We start from the raw sequence: 19,316 nt of genomic DNA on the forward strand, positions 1-19,316 counted from the left end.
ATCACTGGTGAAATTCGAAACTTTTTGCCATGCGGCCGCACGCCCCGAGCCTGATTAGATTTTGTCTCTTTGTTAAACTCGAGCCGCTCGTGACAAATAATTTGATTTACTGCCACGGAAATAAAATTTGAGATGAGAACTGCAATATTCTAATTGCGCGTGTAGTGTACTTTGAGCTCAATGCAGCTGCGTCCCACGAAATTTGTCACAAACGCTGCGCCGTCACCTCAATCTTGGGCTTGTGCTCTTTGCGCAGCCTTTTAAAAACATGGTCGCTCCTAGAGTCTTGAGATAGAATCGAATAAACTCGTTGCAAGAAATGATCTTTACTGTCAGTTTTTATTCTGGAATGGTTATTTGTCATTTTCATCATTTCAAGTCACACTCAAACTTTCGCGTGGAGACTCTAGGGGCGGCCATCATGCGCGGCCCGTTCAGGTGACTCACAAACAAATTTTATATTCAAATTCATAAAGGTCTTTTTTGTATCGAGTAGGTGGTGTCTTTTGTAAATTTTGTAATCATCATCCCCAAGGCTCACTTAAAAGTGACAGCCAAATATTTTCCCTCCTCAAACTGAAGCAGATCAGAAGCCAGAAAGTTTGTCATCGCTCGCAACAAAAAGACAAACTCAGAGGCAAAGTGATGTACAAATGATTTATCACAATCCAATCAGGCTTTAATGCTCTGTGTCAACAATGTGATTACAATAAAAGCCTTTTAAAGTACATTCTCACGCCCTATCTGCCTGCCGCTCGGCTGCTGCCGGATTATCGAATGGAGCCGGCTGCTGCGTGCGCGCGTTTTCGGCGCTGATGATCATTTAAAGGGATGGGTGGTGCGACACGTGGCTTGCCAATCACGCGGTCACGTGCCGCCTAGATTGGAGTGCGCGATCACTCGCTATACACATGCATTATTATATCAAATAAATAGCCGGGGGGTGGGTGGCCACGCGCGGTTGTTGTTTGGCAGGAAGTGGGATTCGTGTCTTTTCAATAATATCCGACAAAAATTCCACTGCTTTCCCAAAACAACATTTTTTTATCCATTATGACAGGTTACAATTTGTCTTCCTTCAGCACTTTTTATTTTTTTGAATTAGACTAAAAGCGCGAGCCAGATTAGCGTCTTTTCTTTCCGTCAGCTCTTTGAGAGAGAGTGTGCTGTTTTAATTTGCACCCCGGCACACCGAATCAGCGAGCTGAAAACGACTGCTTTAATTTTTATTAATTCTCCGGCTGCTCAATCCCACCGCCGGCCTCTTTCATTATTTCTTTCTCGGCTGGAACACACACACCGGCGCTTTTCCCTTTTTCTTTTGCGCGCGGAATTTTCCTCCTTTTCTTTTTCATTTTGTGCTTCTTAGCGAGGCGCACGGTGGCTCAAATTAAGGCCGTCATGTTGGCTTTTATTGCTTTTTTTCCGCTGTCAAGGGAATAGGGAAAAAGACCGAAAGGTCTTGAGGCAGAAAAATTTCATGAAGAGCACACAACAATGTGTATATTATAAGTAAAGGAGCAGCAGAAAGAGAGAGAAAGAAAGAAAGAAAAGTAAGTGTTGCATTATATATTGACATTAGCACGCCACGCAGCGCCGGCGGAAATTTCATTAAATTTAATTGAAACGAAAAATGCTTGCAGTTTTAATAGGTTCTTTTGTTCCCTCCCACCGAGCACAATTTTCCGTCAAATTTAACCGGATTCCGCTTTTTCGTGTTGCAGGCCATCATTTACGAGGGACAGGACAAGAATCCAGAGATGTGCAGAGTGCTGTTGACGCACGAGGTCATGTGCAGGTATGCATCTGAAATAATTTTTCTGATTTGTTGCCACATCAACGACGTGCTGACGAGAAGCGCCCGCAGTTTCTCATTCCTGAAAGACGTGGTGGCGAAACAGCTGCTTTGCTAAATAGCATCTCATTAACCCGCCACAGAGGGATTCCTTTCTCTCTTATCTGCCACCGTCATCTGTCGCCGTAATCGACTTTCAAGTGGCCCCAGGCGTTTTACCTTGTGCAAACAAGTCGGCGCAAAAGAGTGCTGACAAGTAGCAAAAAATGTTAAACACACTCCTCAGCTCAAAACTTTCCCTACTTTTTTACTGAGCCAAAAACAAATTCAACAGAATCCCCTGCAGTTTAATTATAACTTCATCTGTTCAGTGTGAATTATTTTTTCTTTGGCTTTACTCAAAAATTGTTGTTTGACAACCGTGTGTTCTTGCAATGGACGAATGTACCGCAGTATGTGGGTTCACCGATCTGAAGTTTGATTTGCGCTTGTTCACAGCCGTTGTTGCGACAAGAAAAGCTGCGGCAACCGCAACGAGACGCCCTCCGACCCAGTCATCATTGACAGGTGAGTCACGTGTGCCTTGCTCCAATAAACGCGCTCAGCTAACGTTTATACGGTCGCTTTTGCTATTAACCGGCTTGCTAATGGCCGCGTAAAATTTATCGCAATTTGCCACCGATTGGATCTAAAGGAGCGAGATAGAGCGACTGAATCTAATTTTCGCACCTCCTTATTTTTTATTTATCGGTGACTATTAGGAGTCGAGACGTCCGTCCTTCGCCGACCGGGAATCGCATTATCCCGCTGCGAGGGTGTCAGACGGGTCAATTGCTAGTCAAAAGTCGCCCGACGCTTATTTTCCACTTCACATCGCGACTGGCGAGCCGTGCAGCGCGTGGACGGACCGTCAATGAGAGCTTTAACAGAGAGAAGCTCAATAATATTTTCGCACCTCTACCCAGAGAAAAAGTCTCCGGCGTGACTTTCGATGACTCTCGGTTAAGACACGGGAAAGCATTTATGTACTCACAAGCTTAAAAATATTTTAATTATTAAAAATATGCAAAGAAAATATCGACGGTTTTTGCTGTTGACCTGACTATAGAAAAAAACCTAAAAAAGTCACCGACATTTTCATTTTTTGTTTTTGGGGAAATTTGGTAATGCAATAAATCATTTTGAGTTGGTGCAGTTTAAAACTTAAAGTGTGCGTTGAACTCCTCTCGTCAAGCCCGATCGAATGAAAATTTGTGGTCATCGGGTAATTATCGGAAGTTTAGAGTGTTTTTTGAGATTTTGAATACCAACGGAATATATTTAAAAAATCCGAAACGACCCTCAAAAATGATCTCAGGGAACGTGTGAACTTTTGTGAAAATTTCAAAGTGGCCATCGGCTTCATTTACGAGAAATTCAATTTTGAATCATGAAAAACACAAATTTGTCGATTTTTTGCAAATGTTGTGAGCGCCAAATCTCGGGTTCTAAGGGTCAGAAATGCATAAAAACTGCACACCGTTCGACTTGGCTTGACTTCTCCTTGTGAGCTGAATAGTTTTAGGAATGCTCACCCCAACCCCTCAAACCCTATTGGCCATAATTTCATCCCTTGAGTTAATAAATGAATATTTTAAATCATCTCGATTTTTTATTCTTTGAATATACGGAAATTTGGCACTCTTCTTTTGATCACGAGCAGAGGGTAAAGTAACGCCGGATGTTTTAAAACATGTTTTAATGGATTATTGTACTCAGTTTTGACCGAGTCTAGTGCGGGTTGAATGTGGATTTTGTGTCTTCTCTCTACCATTTCCTCAACTGTGATGAGAACAGTCAAAACAAAACGTTGATATTTTACTTTTTTTAGCACTTTAATTATAATATCAATGGAAGATAAATTAATTATTAACTATCGATCGATCGAACCATTACAGATAAAATCAGATGAATTTTGGAATAGGAAGAATCTTTTACTCGCAAACGCCGAGAAAGGAAAAGTTTTCACAGCAGACGAAGAGAAAAGTAAATTAATTAGCAATGCCATTAGTAAGGGAGTCTCCGGATTTTATCTGCAGCCAAAACAGAAGAGACGAGCTACGAGGGAAGGAGAGAGAGAGAGAGCCTAATGCTTAATACATTGCGAGAGAGAGAGAGAGAGAGAGAGAGAGAGAGAGAGAGCTCGTTTGGCCGGTGCACCGCTTTTCGGTCCATGTCGCTGGTCGGCTATTTTTCCTTCTCTTTTCTCTATAATTCTGACATCCCCGAAAGCCATCACGGGCGGTGCACACGTAGGCAATCCACGGGGCCGTTTGGCCGGCCCCAATCTCTTCGCCGACAATATCAGGACCATCGCGAATTTGGCAAATTCGAGTGCAGCTCGCCTTTTTTCCAACAGCGAGCGGCGAAAACACGGGACGATTACTCGGCGTACGTGTTACCTAAATTTCTAACTCTCTTGGGTCTCATCCCTTGGTCCTGACGACACAAAATGGCTTCCCCTGGGGTTTGAGCACCGTCGCAAGGGGATGAAGTAAGCAGCAGCGAGGGACTCGACTCACTATATAACACAGACTGCCAAGAAGACGCCAGCCGCTTTTTCTTTCTCTCTCTTTGGATGTGTGTGTGCGCTCTCAATGAAAGTCACCAACGAAAGCCAAGCAAATTAACTTTCTTCCTTTTTTAATTTTACGGCCACCTCGTAAATTTGTTTAGCAAAGTGGTAATTTTTCTTCTTGCTAATTTGTTCGCGCGTGGTGCGATATACTTCCTCACATACACTCGCGTTCGTTTCGTGTTGCTAAACAGAAAAGTTTGTATTTTCCAACTCGGTTTAATGCTTGTTTTCATTTGCGACGACTTAAATTTCTATTTGTATAGATTCAGCTAACTCAATTTCTCAGAAAATCAAATAAATCAGTGTGGGCATAGAGTTTACTTCGTACTGAGTCATTTTATAAATCTTTAAGGCTCACGAGTGGCGCCTCTTTGTGGATATTTTTATATTTATTTTATTTCACTTAGTGCTACGCCGAGGTTTCTGTATTTATTTGAAATAGAAAATTTATGTCAAGCAAGAAAATATCAAAGTAGCATGAAAAATTTCGGATACTGACTTAACAGAAATGGTAAAATATTTTTAGTTCGACTTCGTGACGTTGTCCTCTCTGCTTTTCGATAAAAAAAAATACATATTTTAGCTCTCGTCACTGCGGTTTTTCACCGTATATGCTGCGGTTTGTTGTCACCGGTGCGGCGTGACAAAGACGAGGACGAGCACAATTAGCCAAGCGCCGTATTATTTGACACTACGGGGCGTAAAGTATTCATAATAGATCAGCAGCTAATCAAGCGAGCGTTCGCTGTACACAATAAACCGCTGGATGCTTGGCGCGCTGGCGGTTTACGTATTATTGAACGCGCATTCCTGATAATAGCTCAGCGGAAGTCTTTTTCCCCCGCGCAAGGATCATGCTAATTATTGCGACGAACAAAAAGGCATTATTTGGGGACAAATTTCGTGCACTATATCTGAGAGTACAATCAAACGTCCGCGCAACGATGATGAATGGATATTTCTTATTTGCCAGACTGCAATTAGTAAATTAATCTGTCTAAATTTCCATATTTCGAGCAGAGCACAACAAAATTTGAGCAACATGCCACGCTGGAAACGCGCATCTCGTGCGCTATACTGTTGTTGTATGGTGCAAGCGATCGCGTGTTACTCGCCGGCAGGCCATCATTCTAATTACATCATCTGCTCTCGCATTATGTTATGTAAAACGAAAAACGCCGTCTCTCTCTCTTTCTCCGCACCCCCGCCGAAAAGAAAAATCCGTCCGGCAGGCAGAAATCGTTTTTAATTTGCCTGAGAGTCTGCCGCTGATATTTCGTGGCCGCCGGCAAATCAGAAAAAAAAACGAAAATCGGCTCTCACGGAATTAAATTTCTGCGCGCCAGTTGCGGCGCCTGTCCCTTCACATTAAAAAATATGATGTCCGCGGAATAAGAATATTCGCTCGCTGGAGGAGCGACGTTCTGCATAAAAATCGCCGCGCAATGCGGCGCATGATGGTGACGAAAACGATCACGAACGCGTCGTTTCGCTTCTCCGCTACCGACAAAATTGTAGAGCTGTTCTTTATACTGTCAGGACTAAAGGAAACGTAAAATTCAGAAATAAAAATTGGAGTATTTTTAGTTCTCTAACATATAGCGCGTGATCTAACTTTAAAAACTGGAAAATTTATTTTTGTATGAGGAAATACAAAAAAATGAAATTTTTAGGTTGCAAAAAGGGGGTTGAAGGGTTGACAACCCAAGACTCCTTCGGCTATCTAGAGCAGATTAAGACGAATCTAAGGGTGTGTGGGTTTTGGAAATCTGATAATTATAAGCAGAGATTTAGGCGTGTGCAATTTTTTATTAAATCTACATTTTTTTTTTTATAAAAAAATCAGGGCAACTAGCTCACTCGTCCAAACATTACCTAATTTTTTATGCTCTACAAGATGGCTATTTTAAAACTATTTTTTTTAATGTGAGAATTATTTCGAAAATTTGATTTTAGTGACTTTCCACTTTGAAATCCACGGGACGTGTTCAACGATTGTCTCAATTTTTATTAAACCTATTTAGAGAAAACTTACAAATTCCAAAAGTGCCTTAATATCCGCAAATGTGGGAATTTCGGGGTTTTCTCAAAGATGCTTTCGGTTAAGTACCTTTCCTGCAGATAGGCTCCATTGCATTTACTTAAAATTAATTTAAGAATCATTTGTCCGACCTTTCTATAGAGTTTAATTCATGCAATCTATTTCCTGGAGAGCTTACTGCACATTTCTGATTGTTTCCCGGTTTAAATCCGGCTTAGTGAGCCGCGCAGTATTAATTGGGACAAATTCGATCAGAAATTATGACTCGGCGAAAGTGGTTTTCGACGGTGAGGAGGGTTGCGGGTTGCCGGCGCTCGCTCAATTTTATATCGCGGGGAAATGTGCGGCTGCATGATTCGATCATCCCTCTCACTTTTGCCAAGTTGGCTGTGTAGATATTAATAAGCTGATGAATGGGAAAGGGGAGCGAGAGCAGAGAGGACTAATTATATTTCTTGCACAGCCACCGCTCCTAATGAAGCTACGCCGAAATTAGTTCTATAATACAGCGCAGTTCATTTTTATGCGGAAATTGTTATTTAATTACCAGTCAACCAGCCGTGCAGTCACGCCAAATGAAATTGATTAAGACTGCTCACTTTCGGCAGAGGGAAAATAATTTTTAGATCGACATGCGGCATGCAACAAGATCGAAGAAGTGCAGATCAAACGCATATACACTCGGCAATTTTTGCGTGTGGCGCCCCATTTTTCGATTCTCGTTCAAATATTCATGAGCATGATTTAAGGGCGCACAGTCGTAGAATATTTAAGGGAGGGTTTATCTTGTATATAAAACTATAGGCGCGTTGTTTTTGGTGCTGCTGCTGCATGCGTTGCGGTGCAGCGCGCAGGGTGAAATCATCATCGCGCGCGTACGTCGGGGCAGAGGGATGCGGTGCGGCGCGGTCCCAGGTGGTTTCATGATGACTCAATGACTCACTTCGCTGAAAAGAGAGCCTGCGAAATTGCACTACTCCCCATATAACAGTAAATAAATACGCACTCGCTCCTGGAAAATCAATGCCTGCGTTGTCGCCGCGCCGACGATATTCAATTCGACAACTCGCATCCCGATTCTCGCCCTTTTTCACTGCCGCAAAGTAAACAAAACTGCACTGACCGCACTCTTCTTGACGCTAAACGATGATGTAAAATAAAATCCTTCCAGCACACACAAATAAATGTCTGTTTAAGGGAAAATAAAATAGAGAATTTCAATTTACAGAAAAGACATTTTAATTTTAAGCGATATTGTTAAATTCGTGCGTGGCCTGTCCTGAAATGAATCACGTACAACAGTGGAAAATTTCGATTGAACGATTTAAGGAATTTTTCATAGCCCAAATTTTAGACATTTATTTTAAAATACAGTTTCTACTGAATTTTGGTTTGTAGACTCTGTTCAATGAGAGGATCGATTGGTGGATCATTTTTATCGTTCCTTAAAAAAATAAAAATTTCCCACAAGGTTTAAAATAATTTTTAGAATTTATTCTTCAAGAGAAAAAAATTGAGCTGAAGTTCCTGGCATTTATTAAACACTATCGTGAGCCATTAGCCAAAATTATCTACTTTCTTCTTGGACGGAGAAGCTTCTCGCATTAAAAAGAATCAAACACACAGGATGCAGAATTTTTGCACCCCTCTTGATGCGGAACAAACCCCTTTGCTTGTCTCTAGGCTAGCGTCTGTATATGTATTCGGAGGAAAGAACATAATTTGCGATCCCTGGGGAAAATTGCGCGAGCGGGTGAATGGGCCTCAAATTGTGCCGAAAAGGCAGACAAAACATGCAGCAGAAATCCTCCTTTCTCACACCTTGCCGAGCAAACAAATTAATATGCATGTATGCAAACTGCGGGGAGAGTTGCATGAAATTTTATTTGGAGCGAAAGCGCGCGTGAATATGCAGCAGAGGCATTTTTGGCCGGCGCATTGTGGTTTCAGGAATGATGTGTGCGCAAACAACACACTCACCAGAATTTATTTCGCGATGAAACAATATACACACGCCGACGAGAGAGCAACAGAGAAAAGGCGAATTTGCGCTTAAACTTCTAGCCCTTTGCTGCGCGCTGCAAGCGAAGCGGAATTTGATTATGTTTGGAAAGAGCAAATTCTGTTGCGGATTTAAACCAGGAATGTTTGCTAAACTGAAATTTACACAACAAACAGTTTCGCTGGGTCTTAAAATAGCTGATTTAAAATAAATAATTCAAAAATAGAGGAGAAAATTATTTTGCCTGTGCTCCGCCGTGTGTTTTATAACTCTCAAGGAATTCACATATTGCTTCTGGACCCAATTATCGTTGCCGAACGTGTCAATTAATGCGACCAGGGGCTTCCCTCCGCAGCACAGCACGTTTATTTATTTTTATTGCACCCGCTGCACGCTGGCCTAATTGCTAATTTGTATATTGCAGCGCGGCGGCGTCCCTCTATATTTTTATGGCCGGCAAACGCGCCCGCGCGCGAGTATTCTCTTATTGCATTATTCGGCACGGTGATTCATCACCCTATATCTTTCCGCTGCCCGCGGCGCACAATCATGTTCAATTTTGATGGCACACACGTCAATTAAATTTCACGCGTTTGCTCCCATGTGAAAAATTTGCGGCAATTTGCTGCGAATAATGGAGAAAAGTGTACAATTGCATCGCAATGTGCGGACACAAAAAAAAAACAATCAAATTTGGATCTACTCCTGATCTTTTCTAAATCATTTATTTATTATTAAAATAAAATTAAAAGTTTTTGTTAAACAAATTTGCACCACAAATATTTAAATGTCCTAGGGTGATATCAACGGAATTGGATTGAATTTGTGCGATTTTGAATTGTTTGCACGCTCGTTTAGATGAGATAATTACTTCCAATTTGCGAAAAATGCATTTACCATTTTAGAGTGGTTTAAATTGTTTTTAGAGATTTTTGCGGCTCAGTGCGGCGTGAGATAACTTTTGTTTTTCAAGCGTTTTTGCAGTTTTCTGCTAGCATTTGTTTGCCCATTCTTACCATGTCTTAATTTTGTGTATTTAAATTTTGTATCTATGACAGTAGGAATAAACAAATAATATGGTTTTACTAAATCTGTTTTTTTTTAAGTGACGAGGTTGAACCGATTATTTTATCAATTATTTTGCGTGCCATTGAATGCAATCTTAAAAATGATTAGCATTGCTGGTATAAGGGTGGAAAGGGGAAGCCGTCCTCTCTGCTCTGCTCTCTTTACACACACACACGCGGTTTCAGTTCTGCCGGCGTGTCGGGCGTCGAGGGTCATTTTACTGCTGCTGCCGCCGCCCGCTGGAACACATGAAAGTGAATGAAGTACATTATGTAGCGCAGAGAAAAGAGAAGGTACATGGCCGGGCTGCCAGCGTCTCAAGTTTCATAATTTGGTTGACAAATTGAGAGGCGCGCGCGGCGAAATGCCACACTCATCATCAGCCATTGTGTCGCTTTTGTCATTCGCCGACGCCCCTTTCACTCGCGAGCAAAATCAAAGATTTGTTGTTGTAACCGACGAAAATGCTCGTGTTGCCGAAACAAACATGCGATACACATTTTGTCTGATGTTCGTCACACATCTGCCGGCGAGACGCGCATGCATTAAGCGCGCGCGCGATCGTAATCTCTGGAAATGGAAACACGATTCGTGGTGGCGAATTGCTAATAATAAAATTGTGTGACTGTGAATTTCGGCTCTGCCGGCCCACTCAAATAAATTGAGATGCACAAAAGCGGCGAGTCGGCTCTTGAGCTGCACGCACAATTGCAATAAAAGCCATCATAATGAGAAATGAAGTGCATGCATGTGTTAAAGTCGAAAGGTTTCTCCGCGCGGCCGTCACAAAGCACGACACAGCTTTCCTTGAAACGGACACGGGATAATAATAATTTAACGAGCCGTTTTAATAATATTAATGGGACACACGCCGCGGTGCTTGTTGTGCGTTTATTCCGAGCGTTGCTTCTGATTTATCGAATTTATTTTGAATAAAAATCATGAAACTCACCTGTTTCAAAGTAAAATGAACGCAAAATCGATCAGGTCTTGAGTGGTGTGTGCAGACGCGATTGTTCCTGCCAGCCGACTTGTTCCATTATCCTAATTGGAAAAAGAAGTGAGTGCGCGCGCGATCGGGGTGAAAATGCTGCGCACATGCAAATAAATCTGCACGGTGTAATGAAGTGCATGTCTTCACGCTCTATTACGGCAGCGACAACTTCGTTAAATGAATTGAAGCAAGCCTCGTCTGCACTGCCGGCGCGCATATCACAATAATAAAATAAACCCACCGCATTATGCTCATCCAGTGCGTCCCCGGCCGGCCGGCAGCGGCAGCAGCAGGCGTATTAGTGGCGTGTAATCGAATCAGAGTCGCAGCACTCGCTGCTGCACCTCTTTTATTTATTGCAGCGCCCATATGGCCCTCCTTGTCCGCAAATTGACGTCGCTATATACCCGAGCACAATGCGAGACACTCACTCTTTACACGCGTCGATTCAACCCCTTTCTTAATCAATTAGGTGTATTCCGTCCCTTGATTAATTACTGCTGAAAGCTGAGGGTCAATGGGAATTCACTTTCACGTAGATAGAGGAAATTTAAATACTGTGGACAGACAGAATGTTTTGACAAAATTTTCATTTTTACGGGTTTTACGGACATTTTTGGAAAGCTTTGAGACTTGATCTAATCTCCTCGTGTGCTTTGGAGCCTGATTGAAATAATACCAAATTTGATGGCGTAGATCAAGGTCAAAATTTTGGATTCTAATTAAAAATTTTGTAATGACGAGCTGAGCAATTTGGAATTTTTAAAATGTGCTCAAAACCTGTCCCTTAATATGTGTGAACTTTTGTGAAAATTCCAGAGCGGTGGTATTTTTTATTTTCGAGAAATTCCATCTAATAAATCGAAAAAGACGAATTTTTCAATTCGTTGGGATTTTTGCACCTCCAAGTCTCAGGTTCTAACCATAAGAATTGCAAAAAATACCCACCGTTAGACTCGTCTCAATCTCCCCTGAACAACTGAAGGGATTAAGGGGTGCTTACCCTTCACCCCTTTCGCGGGAAGAAATATAGCAAATTAGGGGTAAAGGAGCACCCCCTAATTCATTCAGTTTGTCAGGGTAGGTCAAGACAAGTCTAACAGAGGGTATTTTTTGCAATTCTGATCGTTAGAACCCGAGATTTTTAGTTCACAATATTTGCAAAACAGGAAAAAGTCAAAAATCCAGCTTGAAAAGTGAAAAAGTGGACCACCCCCACTTAACTGAGAGGGGTAAATATTCATTATTTTGATCTTCGAGTTCATCTCTAATTGAAATCCTAATTCTGTTGACAAAACAGAGAGTGCAGAAAATGAAAGCCACCATCAGCATAATGACATGTTTGATTTCGTAATTAAAAGCGGTGGCTCGCCCTCGGCGCGTTTGCACTTTGACTCACTCCACTAGAGGCCGATTGCAAACAACAATGAAAAATAATCACGGCAAGGTCGGCTAGTTTTCACTCGCGGTGTTGATTCAAGGAATAAAAGGACGAAATATTTGGCCAAGCAGAAAATCGCTTTCGAACGACGACGCGCGCAAACATGCACCCACCCCCCGTTGTTATAGTGGTCAAACAATCTGCCACTACAAAGAATCGCGCGTTGAGTGCAGGGGGAGGGGGAGGGGGCAGCAGTCACTCGCTTTCGAATTTCAAGTGCTGCTTCTAATTTAATTGGCAGAGTGTTTAAGCTGCTCCTTCACTCGCCGGCGATAATCCACTCGAAACGCGCACGACGACGACGACGAATATCGGCGGTAAACAGTTGTCCTCGCGGACACATCTCTCCTGCCGGGGATTACGCTAAGCCAATCGGATCTCGGCGCCGAGCTCATTACGGGCCGAATTTAGGGGATGCGTACGCTGAGGAGCCACCTGTTTATCTGTTTCGCTTCACCGACACACAGAGAGCGAGAGGTAAAAAGGCGCTGTAAACATTGCAGATCGCGTTCAACAACATTTATTTCTGGCACAAAAGAGGCGAGGAGGGCCCGATTTAATCGGCTAGATTGAACGTCAGATTTGGAATTAATGAGGGTAAAAGAGCGCGCTGGCTGCGCGAGAAGTTGGCCCAATGATAAATGATACTCTCTCTCTCTCTCTCTCTCTCTCTCTCTCTCTCTCTCTCTCTCTCTCTCTCTCTCTCTCTCTCTCTCGCACCCCAGCAGCTCGGCTTTTGCTGCTGAATTTATTCTCGCAGCACTTTTTTGGCAGCGAGCAATCGAAGAGCGGCTTGCCCACTAGCAGCAGCAGCAGCGAGCGGCCCTTTTGTGCCGGCCAAATTCCGCGTGACCTTTATTGGGCCATTATTTTAACACGCCTCACTGAAAATATCCTCCGCCGCGCGCCGCCAGCTTTTTTATCAATTGCATTATGGAAATTGCACCGGCTGCCTTATCGATTTTTCGACCGGCTTGCTTTCTGCTGCACACACACACGCACAGGAAAGCCTCAAAAAGACCTTTCGCCTGTCAACACCGAAAGCCACTCTCGTCGCAAGAAAAAAATCTCCCCGTCGCCTGCAAGAAGCTGAGAGTTTAGCCAGAGCCGCGCATGCAATTTGACACCACGTGTTGAATGAATGAATGAGAGAGTGTGGATGTCACTTGATGAGAACTGATGTGACTTCCGCGAGCACGGAATGACACATTAGTGGCTGCGTGAACACTCGCCGTGCGGCAAATTGGTGCATGTTGTTTTAATATTTGTGCATGTCACGAAAACGCAGCCGTATTGTGGGAAACAAATTTTTAAACCACCTGGTCCAGGATAGGAAATCGAAAACTCTTCAGAACATTAATTTTTAGTTTCACATAGGCACCCTATATAGGGTCGCTCTACTCTGACTTGCAATTTTTTTCCTTAACATTTTTGCATTTTCTACGGATAGGATTATTGTCAAAAATAGGGGGGTGAGGGTTGAGCACCTCAAAAATCATTCAGCTCACCAGGGAAAAATAAGCCAAATCGAGCGGTGTGAGGTTTTTGCATTTCTGACCCTTAGAACCCGAGATTTGGCGCTCACAATATTTGCAACAAACTGAAAAATTTGTGGTTTTCAATATTAAAAATTTAATTTCTCGAAAATGAATCTAAACTCCACCTTCAAATTTTTACACAAGTTCACACGTACATTAAGACCACTTTTTAGGGGCGTGTTGAATTTTTAAAGTATGGTGCTGTATTTTAAAATGCAAAAAAACCCAAATTTTTTTAAAATTATCTTTATAATGAACGATGACCTCAAATTTAGGCGTTCATTCGATCGGGCTTGACGAGAGAAGTTCAAAGCACACCATATAACTTTAAAAATTAGTCATTGCATTCTCAAAATTCGCCAAAAAAGTCTCGTAAAATGTTATTGCATTTATGAAAAAAATCTTTTGATTTTATCTCCAGAAAATTTTCGTGAAAGTCTACACCTGATGCAATAAATATTGTAAATCGGTTAGCGGGGTTTCCCTGTCAGAAAGTAACATTAGAAACGATATCCAGCTTAAACAAAAAAAAATTGAGCATTTACGGCCGTGTGACAGATGTTCGGCTTGGAGTTGTGGGAGAAAATGCCGCGTCTGCTGCAAACACACGCGTCTAATAATTCGTGCAGCGCACACAAACGTCAAAATATTATTTCAAAGGCGCACATCACCCGAAACACACCGCGCGCGCAGACACAAAAATCCGTTCCGCTTCCGCCCAGCTACAAGAGAGAAGACGAAATCTATGTTTTCCATTAGCTTAACTGCCTGCTACCTTGGCAACTTCACCAAATCCAGTCAGTTTAAAAGCGAGCGTCTTTTTACGATTTGTTAAAGTACCTAGTTTGTAATTCTTTCCCATGGGATTCACGACTCTCTAGCTGCTAGTCTGGAGAGACTCATCTCAAATCATCAGCACGCGCACATGTTTAAGTGCTGTCACTGCGCCGACCCGCTCTTTATTGGTTTCGTCGCTCGGTCGCTCGCAATTGCCCAAAGGTGCATCGGCAATTAACCAAAACAACGCCCTCGGGCTGACTGTGAGAGGAATTGAAGCGGCTTTTCTCCCGCAGTTTGATACTAATTTCGTTTCGCCCGGCGGCTGTTTGCCGATGGAGCGATTGAAAGAAAGCGCTCAATTAGTTAAGGAGGTGGCGGCCGGCCGGCCGGCCGTTTTGTTTACAGTTGGGCTAACGAGGGACTTTGCGCCGTTGATAGGGAGATGATGATAGCGGCGCCGCGCGCGCGTACGTACACGGCGCTGCACACAACATCTTGAGGTGCTCCTTGGGGAGTCGCTGCTGGTCAGCTGATTGCAAGTAGCTGCACTCCCTGGGGTCCACCTCTCGGGTATTGACTGAGCAGAATGAATGTGCGCAACCCCATGGTGCAAACACCGAGCAGAGGTAAAGCGAAAGCGGCCGCCGCGCGCGACGCACACCCAATTTTATGCCGTGAAAATGAAGCTCAATTTGGACAAGCACGACCAGCTGTAAAACGGCAATCGTGCAATGGGCCTACCGTAATAATCGGCTCGAGGAATCAAATCAAAACCTCAAGCTGCGGAAAGCTGACACTTCCAATGCTTTGTAAGAAGAACGCTGTCGCAGCTATAAAAAAATCACACAACTGCACTGCTCGACAGGGGTTAGGTCCTGAATATTTTATCCACCGATATTGTCCCTCGGCAGGACTAAAAAAATATGTTTTTAGTGACAAAATATTTACTTTACGGGCCTTGGAACAATTTAAGACATCGTATTTCGTCTCCCCGAGGCGAAATTTCAAAATTATGGTGTGCATTGGATTTTTCTCGCCGAGTCTGATCGAACTGACACCAAATTTGATGCCATATAGATCAAGGTTAAAGGCCAATTTCGCTAATTTTAGTTTATAATTAAGGTTTTGAAAATAATTTCAGGATTTTGGAATTTTTAAAATTAGCTTCAATGTTTTCATGACATGTGTTAACATTTTTGAAAATTTCAGAGCGTTCTATTTTATTTACGAGAAATATTCCACTCTAAATTTCGAATAAAAAAACACGATTTTTTTCTAATACTTTTTTACATTTTGCATAATTTGTCTCAGCTCTAAAACTCGGCTTTTAATCATCAGAATTGCAAAAACTAAACACGCTTAGACTCGTCTTGACATCCCCTAGTCAACTGCTTGCTTTTTTAAATAAAACCAAAGTCGGAAAAGAAGCAACTTTTTTCTAAAAGGGTTTAAAAATGGTGGGATAAAAGTCTTTACGGAAATTACCACTCTCTTTATATCAGATTAATAAATCAGTAACTTTTCCGCAATTGGAACTTTTTAGCAATCAATTCTGACCGATTTAAAGCATTGAAAATTGAACGGGTGACAAAGTTTAATACATTTTTCGTCCAATTTGTTTCGCCTCTTAGTGTAAAAAAATATCTTTTATCTTGAAAAGCGGACAGTAAAAACTCGTAATGGAAAAATCCGGACGAACAAAACTGCAACCCATGAAAGTAAAAGAAACATAGACAACTCGACAAATAAAAATTTTAAAATGCGATGTCATATTAAATCATTTCTTGTCTCGTACACACGGTTGGTAGATCTTTGAAAAAAAGCGTACTTATTTAAGGAATAAAAGCTTGGAAATCAGCGCTGAACTTTGCCAAGTTTGCGCAAGCAAGAGAAGCGGCGCGAAAATAAACGAGGCCACTTTGACATGAAAGCTGTTGCGGGGTGTTTATAAAATTAATTATCTTTTATGGTGCGCTCATCGCACATGTGTGCTCGCGGTTTAATTGGCTCTGGGCTATGAAACGCGTGCGCGCGCTCGAGGGAAGGCGGAAAGGATGCTTTTGCGACAGACACAGGCTGTTTGCCTCATTTCTTATTCCTTCTGACTGCGTTCACACTGCACACAGAGGTGCCAGTCTCTTAAATGAACAACCAAGACAAACACCGCGCGTGCGGCGCGCAGACCGAGGTAAATCTGCGCACGCTTAACTTTGCCGCAAAACTTGCCGCTCGCTCTCTGCGATGATATTTGAGCAAAGTTTGAAAAGTCACATTCAAAGAAATTTAAGCATTCATCGCGCCAGCGAATGAATTTTTCTGCCTGTGCGACTTGATTTCCCTCCGCGACCTAATCAAATCCGCCTTCAGAACAAAGGCTTTTCGGCCCATGATTATTGGAAAATGGATGCGCGCTGGTGAAAATCCCTGTGCGACATTTTTCCCTATTGCTGTGACGAAAGGGAAATCTCTTTCTCTGCTTTTCTCTGGGGGCTAGGCGCCTGCATTGTTGGTTGGCGCAGCACGCAAGCGCCGCACCCTCGTCATATTACTTTTCCACCCTCGAAAACAGCGCCGACCGACCGACTCGCAACTTTTCCACTGCTGCTCAGTTGCCAAGTTCGCAGCAACCATGATCATCTGACTCGCTTGCTCGCTCTAATAATGGTGCCCGCCGCGAAATCGCGCGCGCCGCCGCCGCCTCCCTTGATTAAGTGGCGCAAGAATGGCGCCCGCCGCGTTTTATCGCCAAATCTCCTCTCGAACCGCGTAATTGGCGACTGAGCACGAGCAATCCTCCCCAATTTGATGAATATTTAATGAGGCTCGAACGGGATATTTCCGACGTCGGAATTCCGGGGATGCTAATTGTGCGGCTGAGAAGATTCCAAATTTGACCGTAACCGTCAAGTACATAGACCTACTCTAAATATATATTTTTTTAATTTCCTATAATTTACAACGTGGATATTACATCTGAACATGAATTTGAAATTTTCAAGATCAAAATACGGATGATTTTTGTGGTTACGCCCTCTATTTTCGCTTTCAAAGAAAATATACGTAAATTTAAATTTAAAATAGCCATTCTTTTTGTTTAAATTTTGAGATCGATTCACATTTGCTGCTGTTAAAATTCAGGAAATCGAGCTGGAATTAAATATTCTCTCTTTCCTGAGAGCTGATTAAATTTCCAATATTTTTTGTAAGTCAATTAATTTAAGCTGCAAAAAAATATTAAAATTTAATGTTAACATTTGAAAAAAGCTTACGGAAAATTTTGTTAAAAAATATTATCGCAGTAAATTAGATGAATTACCTTTAAACCTCCCCATTAAATTTCATTTAATTATTTTAAATACAAGGGTGAACACAGAAACCCTTATGAAAATGACATTGAAAAAAAAATTTAAAACTTTTTCATTGAAAAGTACTAAACGATTAACACTTACGATTCCACCAATCAATAAAAAAATATGAAATTGAAATTCGCAAAAATTCACTTCTCGTTGTTCGCGCCAAGAGGTGACCTCCCCGCACTCCTTTCCAGCTAGCACGCGATAGGCCAGTGCGTGAACTAACAATGAGACCAACCAATCAGTGCGCAGCATCTGCTTTGATAGTGTTTTTTGAGAAATTCAACCGTTTCACCGTGTTTGTACAGTATGTGTTCTTTGGAATCCACTCGTCAAAATCTATCCATTTGTGGTCATTTTACCGTAATCGGCAGTTGTACTGCGATGTAAACAATGAAAAAACTCGAGGAAAATGAAACTGTGACATGGACTTGCAGGACTTGTCGATCTAACACTGCAAAGTTTACTTAAATTCGAGATTTTCGGGTGGACGTGGACGGCTGGTGCAAAAGTTGCGTGGATAATTCCAGGCAATTAAATTGCGAGGCGTATGCAAACTGCCGCGCAGGCACGCGCGCCGGGCCTGCCTAACCGGCAGATTAGCAGGCGCCGCTTGTGTGCAGCTGTGTGTTGACTCTGGCCTGGCCGGGCCGGCAAAAAAGGCAAAAAGGAGGAAAAGAGTGGTGCTACCTGAAGTTGACGCTCGAGCGAGTGAGCGAGGGCGCGTTGTAATTGAATTAGTTTCCTAATTAGAACGGCTTGTAGGCTGCATTAAAAAGAGCACCATTATCTCTTCATCATTTGCATAAAGCGGGGGATAAAGTTAACACACTAACGCCCTCGGAGCACAGCATTTTTTTATGGCAAAGGAGTTCGTGTTTCTTCTCTTTTCGGTTGTCTTTCTTTTCCTCTTCTTCTCAGTCAGTGGCGGTGGCGTCCTCTGGGACCGCCGGCCTGTTAACTCGATTCAGCGACACTAAATAAGGTTTATTCAAATTTTCTCCTCGGAATCCCAAGACGATGTCAATTGGCTTTGCTTCTTCTTCTTCTTCGTCTCCTCTCTTTGCCCGCCGTGTGTCTTTCTTTCTGCGACTCGCTCTCTTGCTCGCGAGTATTTTTCTTTTGCCGCCTTATTTCATTTGGTATTCTTTGCGACTATTGAAAAGATTGCAGAGCCGTTGCATGCGGCAAAATTAAATTCCAAGCCGATTTAAACCCAAACGTGACGAACAAACTCCAATTATATGCTCTCGGCCTGATTTGATTTTTTCGCTCCAGCGAAAATTGCTCCTTCTAGCGCCAAATTGTTTTATTTCGCGCACTTTGCACTGTATAGCGCCAGCCAGCCTTGAGGAAAAAAATACGGATCTCCCGCCTCCGCGTCCTGATAAGAAACGCTCGCTATAAATATTTCCGTCGTGTCGCAGCGGCACTGAAAAAAATATTAAAAATTTGCCAAAGGGCAGAAGAGGAGTCCTTTTTAGATAAGTGAGTTAATATCGCTGTATTAGAGCCACTTTATATTCAAATTCGAGGCAAAGAACGCTGAGGGAGAAAGAGAGATGCCATTTTGGATAATTGCGTCGTGACATGTCTTCTATTTACTTTTTATAGAAAAACAGCTCGAGATAGTGAACGCAGAGGCTGTTAAAATGGATAATGGTGTGCTTTTTTTCAAAGGTGCCAT

At 42.5% G+C, this 19,316-nt stretch overlaps 1 protein-coding gene across 3 annotated transcripts in view; it reads left to right on the forward strand.

Moving 5' to 3' along the window:
* The window catches only part of kn (EBF transcription factor knot), a 48,335-nt gene that overhangs the window by 19,423 nt on the left and 9,596 nt on the right, over positions 1-19,316 (forward strand). For all 3 annotated transcript variants that reach the window (XR_010574104.1, XM_065475934.1, XM_065475933.1), the window contains exons 5-6: positions 1,725-1,798; positions 2,294-2,362. Coding sequence is in view for 2 of the 3 variants with exons in the window: in XM_065475934.1 (XP_065332006.1) it covers positions 1,725-1,798; positions 2,294-2,362 (143 nt within the window). In the remaining variant the exon portion in view is untranslated. The remainder of the gene's footprint in view (positions 1-1,724; positions 1,799-2,293; positions 2,363-19,316) is intronic.

This window comes from Cloeon dipterum, chromosome 1 (genome assembly GCF_949628265.1).
Source record: "Cloeon dipterum chromosome 1, ieCloDipt1.1, whole genome shotgun sequence".
Classification (NCBI taxonomy): domain Eukaryota; kingdom Metazoa; phylum Arthropoda; class Insecta; order Ephemeroptera; family Baetidae; genus Cloeon; species Cloeon dipterum.